The following is a 13,103-nucleotide window of genomic DNA, read 5'->3' as shown; positions in this document are numbered from 1 at the left end:
CTCGACCTCAACAAGGCCTCTGAACTCGCACTATCGTTGGATGCAGCCTACCAGGGCATGGATGCCTACTCCTCTGCACCGTGGACGCCGCGGGGAATGACAGCCTGGGACACGGTAGGACCGCCTCATAGCGCCGTGCCACCCCAGCCACACCCCAACAACGGCCCAACTACCGCAGCAGTGTCCCAAGGCCAGACAGCAGTGCCCCAAGGCCAGAAATGCTACTTCTGTGGCCAGGCAAAACACCCCAGAGCGCGCTGCCCGGCGAAAAACGCGATCTGCTCGGGCTGCGGGAAGAAGGGACACTACGCTAACGTCTGCAGGGCCAAAGCCACCCCGAACCCCAGCAGCGCCGCGTGTGGGCCATGCGGGCCGCCATTTTGGACCTCCCCGGCCGTGTGCGAATCACCGGTACAGCAGCCATTTTGGACGCCTCCAGCCACATGGGGATCATGGACGCCGCCATCTTGGACGACAGCCGGGACGCAGCAGGCCCCCGACACCGCCTCATCTGATACCCGCAGCGACACACCGACCCCTACGCTGGCATCCGTTACACTGGACCAAGCGAGACCGCACCAACTGGCCAGTTCCACAATGGACATTAAGGTAAATGGTCACGATACAATCTGCCTTTTTGACTCTGGGAGCACGGAGAGCTTCATCCACCCCGACACGGTGCGGCGTTGCTCTCTCCCAGTCCTGCCTGCGCAACAGCGGATTTCTATGGCCTCCGAGTCCCAGTCGGCGGACATCGGCGGCTACTGCGTGGTGACACTCGTAGTAGACGGGACCGTGTACGATCATTTTAAACTTCTGGTCCTGCCTGACCTCTGCGCTGCCGTCCTGCTGGGGTTAGATTTTCAGTGCCACCTTAAAAGTGTTACGATGGCGTACGGTGGACCCCTACCCCCACTCACAGTCCGCAGCCAGCAGCTTCCAAATTGCCCGCCGCGCACCAGGTGCAACCTCTCCACACTCAGAGTCACCCCCCCACCACTGTTTGCTAACCTCACCCCCGACTGTAAGCCCATCGCCACAAAGAGCAGGCGATACAGTGCCGGGGACAGGGTTTTCATTAAAACCGAAGTGGAGCGGCTCCTGAAAGAAGGGATTGTTGAGGGCAGCACCAGCCCCTGGCGAGCCCAGGTTGTGGTCGTTAAGACCAGCGAGAAGCAGCGCCTGGTCATCGACTACAGCCAGACAATAAATCGCTACACCCTGCTGGACGCCTACCCACTCCCCCGTATAGCTGATATGGTCAACCAGATCGCGCAGTACCGCGTCTTCTCGACCATTGACCTGAAATCAGCGTACCACCAGCTCCCCATCCGCCCTGAGGACCGCCAGTACACTGCCTTTGAGGCAAACGGCCGCCTCTATCACTTCCTTAGGGTTCCCTTTGGCGTCACCAACGGGGTCTCCATCTTCCAAAGGGAGATGGACCGGATGGTAGATCAAAATGCGTTGCAGGCCACTTTCCCATATCTGGACAATGTGACCATCTGCGGCCGTGACTTGCAGGACCATGACGCAAACCTCGAAAAATTCCTCCGCACCGCCCAACTCCTAAACCTGACATATAACAAGGAGAAGTGCATATTCCGCACAAACCGCCTCGCCATCCTTGGCTGTGTTGTGGAACACGGAGTCATCGGCCCCGACCCCGACCGGATGCGTCCCCTTATGGAACTTCCACTGCCCCACTGCCTCAAGGCCCTGAAGAGGTGCCTAGGGTTTTTCTCCTATTACGCCCAGTGGGTCCCCTACTATGCGGACAAGGCCCGTCCGCTGATCAAGTCCACCTCTTTTCCCTTGACGGCAGAGGCCCGCTTAGCCTTCCACCGTATCAAGGAGGACATTGCCAAAGCCACCATGCACGCAGTGGACGAATCCATCCCCTTCCAGGTGGAAAGCGACGCGTCCGACTTTGCCCTGGCCGCTACCCTCAATCAGGCGGGGAGACCCGTGGCCTTCTTTTCACGAACCCTCCAAGGCCCGGAGACCAGACACTCCGCTGTTGAGAAGGAGGCCCAGGCGATTGTGGAGGCTGTGCGTCATTGGAGGCACTACCTGGCCGGAAAACGATTTACCCTGCTCACTGACCAGCGTTCAGTTGCTTTTATGTTTAACAACAAGCAGAGGGGCAAAATCAAAAATGACAAGATCTTGAGGTGGAGAATCGAACTTTCCACCTACAACTACGAGATCTTGTACCGGCCCGGGAAGCTAAATGAACCCCCGGATGCGCTATCGCGTGGCACCTGCGCCAGCGCGCAGATCGATAGACTACGGGTCCTCCACAATGACCTCTGCCACCCGGGGGTCACCAGGTTCTTCCACCTCATCAAGGCCCGCAACCTGCCTTACTCTATTGAGGAGGTCAGGACCATGACCAGGAACTGCCAAGTCTGCGCTGAGTGCAAACCACACTTTTATAGACCAGACAGGGCCCACCTGATAAAAGCCACTCGCCCCTTCGAGCGCCTGAGCGTTGATTTTAAAGGGCCTCTCCCCTCCTCCGACCGCAATGTGTACTTCCTCAATATTATTGATGAGTACTCCCGTTTCCCGTTCGCCTTCCCCTGCCCGGACATGACCAGTGCCACGGTCATTAAATGTCTGAACAACCTCTTCACCCTGTTCGGCTTCCCCAGCTATATCCATAGCGACCGGGGCTCATCGTTTATGAGCGACGAACTCCGTCAGTACCTGCTAACTAGGGGTATTGCCACAAGCAGGACCACCAGTTACAACCCCCGGGGGAACGGACAGGTGGAAAGAGAAAATGCGACAGTTTGGAAGGCCGTCCTGCTAGCCTTAAAGTCTAGGGGCCTTCCAACCTCCCGCTGGCAGGATGTGCTCCCCGATGCGCTCCACTCTATTCGGTCACTGCTCTGCACTGCCACTAACGCCACCCCTCATGAGAAAATGTTTGTCTTCCCAAGGAAGTCCACATCAGGGACATCGCTACCGCCATGGCTGACGTCCCCAGGGCCGGTCCTACTGAGAAGACACGTGAGGACCCATAAAACGGACCCCCTGGTCGAGAGGGTCGACCTCCTCCACGCCAACCCCCAGTATGCTTACATCGCATACCCGGACGGGCGGGAGGACACAGTCTCCATAAGAGACCTTGCACCCTCGGGGACCACAGTAACTCACTACCCACTACCACCCCCCCCCCACGATCCGATATCCAGCCCCAGCAGACGGCAGGCCTGGGCCCCGCGACCCGCTCGACATCTACGAGGACGACACGCCTGTGCCACAGCCTACGCTGGACTCGACGCCGGAAGCTTCACTACCCCTGCCGTCGCCACGCCGATCACAGCGGCAGACAAGACCTCCGGAGAGACTCCAATACACTAACTTTTAATACACTTCACCCCGCCGGACTCAATTTTAAACAAGGGGTGAATGTGGTAAACCACTGTTTGTATTCCTGTTTGTCCTGTTTGTATTCCACTGTGTACATGCCTGGACATGCCTCGGCTGACTCCTCCCACAGGTCCTAGTATAAAGGTGACTGCTCCCCAGCCCTTGGTATCCTGGACCGGTCGACCACTCGAGGCAGACCTCCATTCTGTTGTTAATAAAAGCCTTTAGTTACTCTTCTAACTCTCAGTCTTTTATGAGTAATTGATAGCGCATCACCTACCCCCAATAACCTTTCACCCCCTTGCTTACCAAGGAGTTGTAAATGGATCTGAACACTGGAATTGTCAATTAAAGCCTCATTCCTAACACTGGGACAGAGGGAAGGTCATTGATGAAGCAGTTGAAGAAGGCTGGAACAAGGAAGTGTACTCATGAAGTGATGTCGTGCGGCTGCGATGATTGACCTCGGACAATCATAACTATCTTCTTTTGTGTCAGATATAGCTCCAACCACTGGAGGATCTCCCCTTTGACCCTTCCATTGATAATTTTGCTAGGGATCCTTGAGTGGCCTTTAGTATTTTAGTTTATTTGGTTAGTACAACACTAAGTGAATTGTTGCTAACTTTTGATTAATAGATGAGTCAGTTTTCTTTATCAAATCACTACCACAAAGTCTAGGGGCAGGAGCCGTTCCAACTGATGCACTGCTCCAGTTTTTAGATTTTGTCAGCTAACTAGCCTACATAAAAATGTGTGAATTTTACACCAGTATTACTAATGTACTAGATTTTCCAGTACTTAGCACTTTTTTTTTTAAATCACATCCTCAGCCAGTATCACTGTACCTTTTCATCCTGATGTTCCAACATGGCTTCCTGTTCAAGGATTTTATTCAAAAGTGCCTGCTCCTGCTTCTTCCGTAGCTCATTGTCCTGGTCTGCTTGCTATTGAAAAAGATACACAGCTTGACACTTTTTTCCCCTCTTCCTATTCTCCACTGTCACGTCTTAATCTCCAGCTACGTAATAGGGTGAGTGAGTGGCAGTGAAGATTACAGCCTCGAGCATTCCCTGGCTGCAGAGCAGTATTATTGAAATAATTGAGCTGGAACTCATGTCGATTTCTTTCCCTCCTGTCAGCGGAGCCTCAGGCACAAATGCCAGTCCACAGTGATACCCAAGGCTCCAGTTCAAGTTGCAGTTCCATTAGATAATTTCAAATTGAAAATAATTGTCCTCAGATCTGCTAGACTAATTATTCATTTGTATATACATTCAAAGTTGAAAATTGTAAAGAATTACAAAGTATGATGCATTAAATCATACATGAAAAATTAATATTCATTTCTGCATTCAGAAGTTTCCCAAAATAGGAGGGTAAATATAGTGCTGTGTGAGGCGCTCTTCGCTGGAGTGCAAGGTCAATGAATTTATCCTACAAGTCTGTCAGAAACCTGCCGTCTCAGAATCTTTACCATCTGTAATGATGATAATCAGTACACAACTTTTATCAACTTCACTTTGTAAACTAGAAAAGTTTGGTAGACACACAGCAGAGTTGAAGCAATAAATGTAAGAAAACTGGCACCATACATTTAGAAGTATGGTAGTTGTAATCAGTTAATATCAAACATGTCAATGACTCACACCTACAGTCCATGTTAAATCTTATTGGATCTTTTGCAATAGTGGACACGTGAACGGCTCTTACCCTGTATGACTTCACAAATCTCACAATTACAGGGAAGAAGACTGATGGAGGGGTTGTCTTTGTATTCTCTCCAAAGTATTTAACCACCTCATCAAAGGCATCCTGTGCATCACATAAAATGTGAAACATTAAGACTAAAATAGCAAAAATTCTGAAAATGTATGATAAAGTTAGAAGAAAAACCATGTGACTCAAAATTAAAATAACTGAATACTAATGGTGACTTACTGATATACTCAACAATTTAATATCCCAAGTTTTCTTTCCCATTTCCTTCTCCCAAGAATCTTTACGATATGCAGACATGTAGTTATTGTTTATTGCAGAATTATCAACATTGTAAACTGAAAACTAATTTGTGTTCCAAATATAAAAATTTGACTAGTCTACTATTATTACATCTCCAGCCTAAATATGCTGTACAAATACCATTATTAAGCTACAAGAGCTTTGTTTCCATACATTTATGTAATAAATCTCAAATAATCTGAAACAAAGACAAGAGATTGCATCAAAACTTATATTTTGTCATGACCACATATATGCTATAGCAAATTGCAGTAAGCATTCTAAACAGTAGCATAATGCATATCAGGGCTGTGTTTAAATCAGAAATACATTATTGAAAATAATACCATTATTTAAATTTATTCCTGTAACATAAATTAGGGTTATTATATATTGTTTTGCTCATATTTATTTCTTCTGAATTTCTCAATTTTAAATGTCAGCCTTGGCTCAGTGGTAGCACTCTCGCCTTCCGAATCAGAAAGTCATGGATTCATAACTTCAGTGCAGTACTGAGGGAGTTCTGCATTGTCGGAGGTGCCCTCTTTCAGATGAGATGTTAAACCGAGGCCTCATCTATCCTCTCAGGTGGATCTTAAAGATCCTATTGCACTATTTGAAGAGCAGGGAGGTTTTCCCATTGCCCTGGCTAGCATTCATCCCTCGAACACCAGTAAAACAGATTATCTGGTAATTTCTCTCATTGCTGTTTGTGAGACCTTGCTGTGTATAATTTGGCTGTCACTTATGCCTACATTTGAATACTGACTAGACTTCAAGTCCCTCATTGGCTGAAAAGCACTTTGGGAAAGATCTGAGGATGTGAAATGCGCAAATTTGTTCATTATCTGAATGCAAATTACAGTACAATCAAGGCCACTTGTATGTATTTTGGTTGTATTTGATTTGGTTGCATACATTTCCCAGTTCCCAATTTCTTCACATCAAACCTCAATGTAACTCAGATATATGCAAATCCCACTTGCATACAAACTGAAGTGAACTTTTGTCAATGCCCACACTTCCCTCGTCATTGCATTCTGCATTAATTGCCAGTGCAAAACACAAGTAAAACCCATGTAAACTTATTACAACAGTGAATTCATCTTAAGGAAACCTCTAGTAAGTAAACACTACAGGAAGACAAATCTAAACTATCTTTCAAATATGCTTTTAAATTACAACAGAGGTAGGCCCAACCCCTGCTGCAGTGTTGTAATATAAATGTGGCTGGATTGGTATCTCCAATCATATGAAATGCAACCTTAATTAAACACGGATGCCTTTTGATGCAGAGTGCCATCTGGTGTTTGTAAAGGAAGTTACAGTTTCAAAGAAAGGGAAGTATTTGATCTAAAACGGTCACGTGTCACAAATTTAAAAAATCTCCAGTGGCTCCTGTAGAGTTGCTGATGATTGTTGAGATTTTTTTTCTTTTGATCATTGTATTTTTCTTTTATTTGACAGAAACTACTGGCAATTTTGAATGCAGGGCTGTGGGTGAGGGACTGAATCTAACACAAGGTATTGAGTATACAGCAGAATTGGTTGTGAGGTAGAGCAGTGTAGAAAGTTGATGGGCTGAACTGTCTGGGAGCAGCCAGTTGTGTTGCTTTTCCAAGAATAGGTCACACAGTGTATCTGCAATTGTTGAAAAGCTAGTGGTGACTTTAATTTTCTAGCCATGGACCTTCCCTTGTCAAGGGCAGGTTAGTATGGGCCAATAAAAAACATCTACTTCCCTGTGCACAAGAGCTGAAATCTCAATCTGCCCATGGCCAAAAAGGTGGCATCCAGCAGCCATTTATATTTTCCACCAGTAATATGCATATCAAACAGTGCCGGGATTGCTTCAAGGTAAAAGGTTAAAAGTTGCCATCCTATGAGTTTTAGCATCTATTATATAAAATATGGTTTAACTTTGTAACAATTCATGAATACTTCAATTTGCTATTATTAGAATTAGAAAGAATTATATTTATAGAATTATTGATGCTTGACAATTAAATCCTTCAAAGGATATGTTCAGGCTGATTCCCCAAATGGTCGCTCCCAGGAAGCACTGCTCTGGAAATGAGATGGCAGCCCTTAATTTTCCATCCATTTAAATTGATGGATGATGAACCAGGTATTACGAGCCCATAAATTCCTGGCCAGCGCTCCTCGGTGGGCATGCTAGACTGGGGAAATCAGCTTACATGTTTCAATAAACCTTTAAGTGTGGAGAGTGCAACAGAAGAAAGCACGAGCAATATGTCAGCTGGTCGAAGATGATGTTCAGCTGGTGGCAGAAAGAAAAGACTCAGAGCTGCAAATCATAGCTCGAAGTAAACAGATAACAGTGTTGGTAGTACTTATGTGCTGGGTGTCGCACACCAATGCTCATGAGTACAGGAATCACAAGCACAGAATATCAGTGCATGGACAGAAGGGCTTTTCTGAGCTGCATTCCAGTTTTCATCTGAATCTAAAGGGAAATGAGTTAAGGTTTTGATTCAAATTGTAGAAGCTATGGAGTTTGAAACATTTCAGCTTAAGTGGGTCCTTGGGGCAGCACAGGAAGTTTAAATCCCACACTTAATTTTGTCAGCTAGTGCCAACAAGTGGAAATGTTAATGGCTGGCATGTATGCAGTTTAAATATCATAATTAATAAACAATTGGCTATACTGAAAATTCTATTTTACTGTAATTTTTCTTTGACTAGAACACTAAAACTCCAGCTTTAAAAAGCAGGTTTGCTCAGTGAAAGTAATTACTGGAAATAATTCTTGCCTGTGATATTCTTGCATCATCCTGCAGTTTTTTCAGTTTCGCTTCATTGGCATTAAGAAATTCTTTGAGCACAACATTATGCTCATGCATGGTGTACTCCCGCTTTGTGAGCTCCATGCCTCTTTGTAGCTCTTTAACATCCAGTAAGACATTTTCAAGGGAAACTGGAGTAAAACATCAAAATCAGACTGAATCAGCCATGCAACAATGCCTCAAATGTGCTATGCATACAACCAAATCCTGATAAACCTATTTGCTACAAAATATGGTGCTTGGATCAAAATCGCTTAAATTACAGATAAAAATAAACCAATTTCAAATCTTTGTTGCACAGCCCAGATATTCATCCATTAAGCCCACTTTATTAACAACAAAACAATTAGCAAAATTTCACAAACAGTAGGCTTCTAAAATACCATTTTAGGTGAAGTTTCACAATGAATTGCTTCTATTTTAATTGATCAGTTAAAAATGACTAACTACAGATTGATTTATTTAACGGTTAGGCTCAGATCAGAAATTATGCATATTCCGACTGCTTTAGTTCACTAAATGTAATGCCTGGATCAGGAATTATGTACATTTGGAGTGAATGGATTCAGGCTTGGATTAGATAGTTTTATGAAGTATTTGTAAAATATCAGTTAAAGTCAGTTTTAAAAAATTGATTTCCACCAGAACTTCCTGGATTTATTGGATGTGGTCCTATTCCCTCCCTAAGCCCCTCTACCTTCTTTCTCCTCTTTAAGACACTCCTTAAAACCACCTCTTCAACCAAACTTTTCATCACTCTTGCTAATCTCTTTCTTGGTGTGGTATCATTTCCCTCAGACCTCTGCAAAGCACCTTGGGAGTTTTTCCACATTAAAGGCACAATATAAATGCAACTTGCTGCTATTGTTGAATTCGTTTAAAAAAAAACCTCTCCCAATTATGCAATTAAAACCCCCAAATTCTGCCTGGTCTTCATGCTGAAAACTGAGCCATGAGATGTGTATGCATCATATTTGTGACATTATCAGTGCAATCACATCATAAATGTGGTGCACACTCATCACAGGACTTGATTTTCAGTACCAAAGTTTTTCAAGAGAGAACTGTCTGAAAGACTTGAGAGGAGTTCAGATTTAAGCAGCAATAAGTGTTCAAGTTCAATTCATAGACTGGTTCCTGGCCAAAGAGGTTATCAAGTAGAAATGGGTATTTTCTCTTTTGTTAAGAGAACCTTGTGTCTGCTTTGTTCCAGGTTTCCATTGGTGATAATTCTCATCCCCACCCTCCCCCCCCCCCTCCAATTAATAATTAACTTGGACTAAAAAATTAATTTTTTAAAAACTGTTGATTTGGTCACTGTCTAATTCTACTTATTGGTGTTTATTCCCCTCCATATCATGAGGTTAAATGAAAAATTATTTTTTATTCATTCATTATGTGTTATTTTGTACACACAAAAAAACTTTTACTGGAGAGAATATTAAAAACTTTAACGTGGAGAAGTTCTGTTTTAATGAGATAAATGAGTGTATAGACAGGTTACATTGTGCTTAACTTCTGGCAGAAATAGATTAGTGGCCCCACAAAGACCAGCTGTTCTTGCCTACTGTAGTATCGACCTTAAAAGCTTTTTTTTTTTATACCTAATTTGTTTTCTTGGTAAATTTCCAAATAAAAACTGATTTTCTTTATTGATTTTCCTCCAAATTTAATCGGGCCTATTTTGGGTCCAATGCTTGCCTGGTTGTTCATGCTAAAAATTGAATCTGAAATGCACCTGAAAATCCCCCCAGGTTGTAAAATCAACAATAAAACTGACTTGCTGATACAGAATTTCCTAAACAGCATGCAATAAGCATGCCACCCATGTATCACACAACAATATAATTGATCTTCATTTTTTTTTTTTAAAGTCTAGTATGTTTTGACATGTACAGGATCATCCCATTTTGGGGCCTTCATTGTGTTGTAATGCAGAGAGATAGGATGTAAATTTCCACATGACTCCCCAGACAGCAAATTTCTGCCCTGGTCCTGTGATCAAAATGAAGCAACAACCAAGCACTAAACTCCTTCCCAGAGGAAGGGAAGGAGGTAAAAGATAATTAGCTAAGTGTCGAGATATAGTTAGCTCAGCCTGCTCTTGTGCACATCCCAGTGGCTAGTTCAACACCACTACTGGGGAAGCTCTGGGAACAGTTCACTTTTCTACCTGTTCAGCCTCAGATACCGAAAAGAGAACAAATAAAAACCTTCTGCAGACTTAGCAATATTTGCTGCAGTCTATTTCCTTTAAGAGAAAGGTCCACGGTTACCTGCTGCTGCTTTCTCCACATAGTGGAGTTCATTGTAGAAGAGGGATACATCAGGATATTTTTCTTTGATGACATTTGCAATGTAATGTAATAAGGTTTGTTTGCGATCTGTTGACTTAGTGTCTAAAAGCTACCAAAGGAAAAGAATAATTAGGCTCAAGCAGTTTAATATATTGATTAATCTTGCATACAGTTAAATTTATAATGCATTTTCATTTATAAGTTGTATATTTACTACAAGTTTATAATGTGGATCTCTTACCAGGTCTAAACTCTGCAGCTTAAATCCATACACTGCTCCCCTCTTACTGCTGTTCATGTAGTTGCCAAGAGCCAAAATTATCTACAGAAGGTTAGAAAAATTAAATTAATAGCCATTGACAGAGTTGGATAAATTGGAAACTTGTGATATATATGACTTGCTGGTGATATTATTGTGAATAATTAACACTTTTGCAGTACATCTGGTGATGGGCACCATTTCATCCATTTGATATTCAGTTAGTGACAAATGGGTTTTATTTCAATGTTCCATAATTTTAACACTAAATTCACAGTTACTATTCAATTTTTATTGGCCTGAACTGTCCAAATTCACATAATCTTATAATACAGCAGGATTCTTCAGCTGCTGAAACTTTCTCCTTAAATATCAGAGATAAAGCAGAGTTTTGAGTACTGCATCAGTCTAGCCTTTAAAATTCACTTCCAAGTAAATCCAAAACAATAATTCTCTAACTCCGTGAATATTGGCATTTTTAAACAATCATGAGTAGATTTCCCTTGGCATTGCTCATAGTGAGTCAGCAGATATGTTAGAAGTTTGAGAGAGATGAGGTGAGTAACAGTGAAGTAAGTAGACAGTGGCAAAATCTTTTTTAGATTAGCTCTGGAAATTTGAGCCAATCAAAAAACTGTGACAGATTATTTTTACTATGAATACATTTAAGACTTATAGGCAAGTCTTATAATATATAACTACACCATCTTCTATGACATTCATGTGTAGTTTAGATTTGGAGCACACTGTCATGTTCAGCTGCTAAGGTGGAGCGATGTTAAAATTGACTGGTCCCTCTAAGGCCACTGCTTAGATACTCCTTGTGGAAAAGTGATCTAAAGTAGTCATATGCTGAGGCTAATTGTAGAAGGAAGTTTCTGTAGATTGGCAGCTACTTGTAAATGTTATCCTTGGGGTGGGGGCATTGGGGGGGGTGGGGGTGCAGGAAGAAGCCAGGTTATCAAGGTCAGAAAACAAGTAACAGGAAATGACTGTCTTTTTGACATTCTGAAGCATGAGGCTGGATTTTACCAACCTCGGCGGGTCCGTGGTGGGCAATGTTGGTGGCGGGTCCCAGCCTCGATGCTGGCTCCAGCCCGCTGTGTAGAATAATTTCCCCCCCCGATTGGGCTTGTTAAACCGCCCAGCACGTTTCCCGGCCAACTGAAGGAAGCGGGTCTGATGACACCATTTGATGACGCGTCATCAGCCGGTTTCCTTGAAGGGACCCTGCGCAAATTGATTTTGACATTTGTGCTGTCAGTGTTCTACAGCATTGAGGTGCTGCAAACACTGACAAGCACTGCTCAAAGGTGCAGGGTTGCACCCAGGCTTTCCCATGACTCCCTCAAACGCAGCCCGGTTGCACATTGCACAGGAGGACACAAGCGGGGATGTCGTCAGGAGGACCAGGCTGCAGTGACGCAGACCTTTCAATGATCTCAGTAGATCACGAAACGTTACTGCAAAGCCACACTCAACCTCATCCTGCTGTGCCACTCATCACATCCCCATCACTCTGCCTTCCCTACCCTACTCCTGCACATCCTTACTCACACCAACTTACCTTGCACCTCCACCCATCCCTCTCTATCTACACTATCACTTCTCCATCTCACTAGCCACCCCTCAGACTCACCCTCATCCTAGTCCAATCACACCAACTAACAACACACAAGGGTAGACACTTGTGTGTTTTAGCCAATGTTCATGTGAAGTTTCTGTTAATGTGCTGTCAAACATCTTTATTTTCAACACTTTGCGTTCTTGGACAGATGTGTGTGCACCTTTTGAAATGGCTTAGTGAGTTGCAGTGAATGGTGAGACATAAGGGTACTCCCCGCAATGGTGATGAGTGTGAAAGGAATGACTTGGGCATTGTAGGGATGCTTTATGGTGTTGGTGTGGGGTGGTGCCAACCTGGCACATCATTTGACAGTCAGGGTGTACAGCTTCAAGTGAAGTAAACCTGGCCATGGTGAGGCCATCCCTGGCGTCCCGGGCAGCAATGTGGTCGGGTGCTGATGCCCTCTGTCCTGTGCAGCATCAGTTGATTGCGGAGAAGGTTGGTGTTGTTGTTGGTGCTGCTGGTGTTGGGGCTGATCGTAGTGGGATTCTTAGGACCAAGGTGAGATAGTTTCAAGGGCACCGATGCTGATGGAATAGATGGCAGGTGAAGTAGAGATGACAGAAGCGATCTGTCAATGGTGGGAGAGGTAATGAGGTCAGACTGGATGGAGACTTGTGTAAAGATTTGCAGCATTCTGAATCTGTAGTGGAAATGCAGTTTACAGAAACTAGTGGCTAAGGGAACATTTCTCAATCAGCTGGGAGCTTTGACTTGATATTTGAAGCTGT

The 13,103-nt window shown here is 44.2% G+C and overlaps 1 protein-coding gene across 8 annotated transcripts in view; it reads right to left on the bottom strand.

The window, feature by feature from the left end:
• Window positions 1-13,103, bottom strand: part of LOC147120410 (formin-like protein 2) — a 375,571-nt gene that overhangs the window by 12,385 nt on the left and 350,083 nt on the right. For all 8 annotated transcript variants that reach the window (XM_085986300.1, XM_085986294.1, XM_085986293.1 and 5 more), the window contains 5 exons: window positions 10,728-10,808; window positions 10,466-10,595; window positions 8,157-8,320; window positions 5,095-5,196; window positions 4,230-4,328 (listed from right to left, as the gene is read on the bottom strand). In XM_085986300.1, coding sequence (XP_085842426.1) covers window positions 4,230-4,328; window positions 5,095-5,196; window positions 8,157-8,320; window positions 10,466-10,595; window positions 10,728-10,808 — 576 coding nt within the window. The remainder of the gene's footprint in view (window positions 1-4,229; window positions 4,329-5,094; window positions 5,197-8,156; window positions 8,321-10,465; window positions 10,596-10,727; window positions 10,809-13,103) is intronic.

The sequence above is a fragment of the Somniosus microcephalus genome, chromosome 4, assembly GCF_052327205.1.
Source record: "Somniosus microcephalus isolate GS21.2 chromosome 4, FLI_Smic_1.0, whole genome shotgun sequence".
NCBI classification, from domain to species: domain Eukaryota; kingdom Metazoa; phylum Chordata; class Chondrichthyes; order Squaliformes; family Somniosidae; genus Somniosus; species Somniosus microcephalus.
This window is presented reverse-complemented; position numbering and strand designations above follow the sequence as displayed.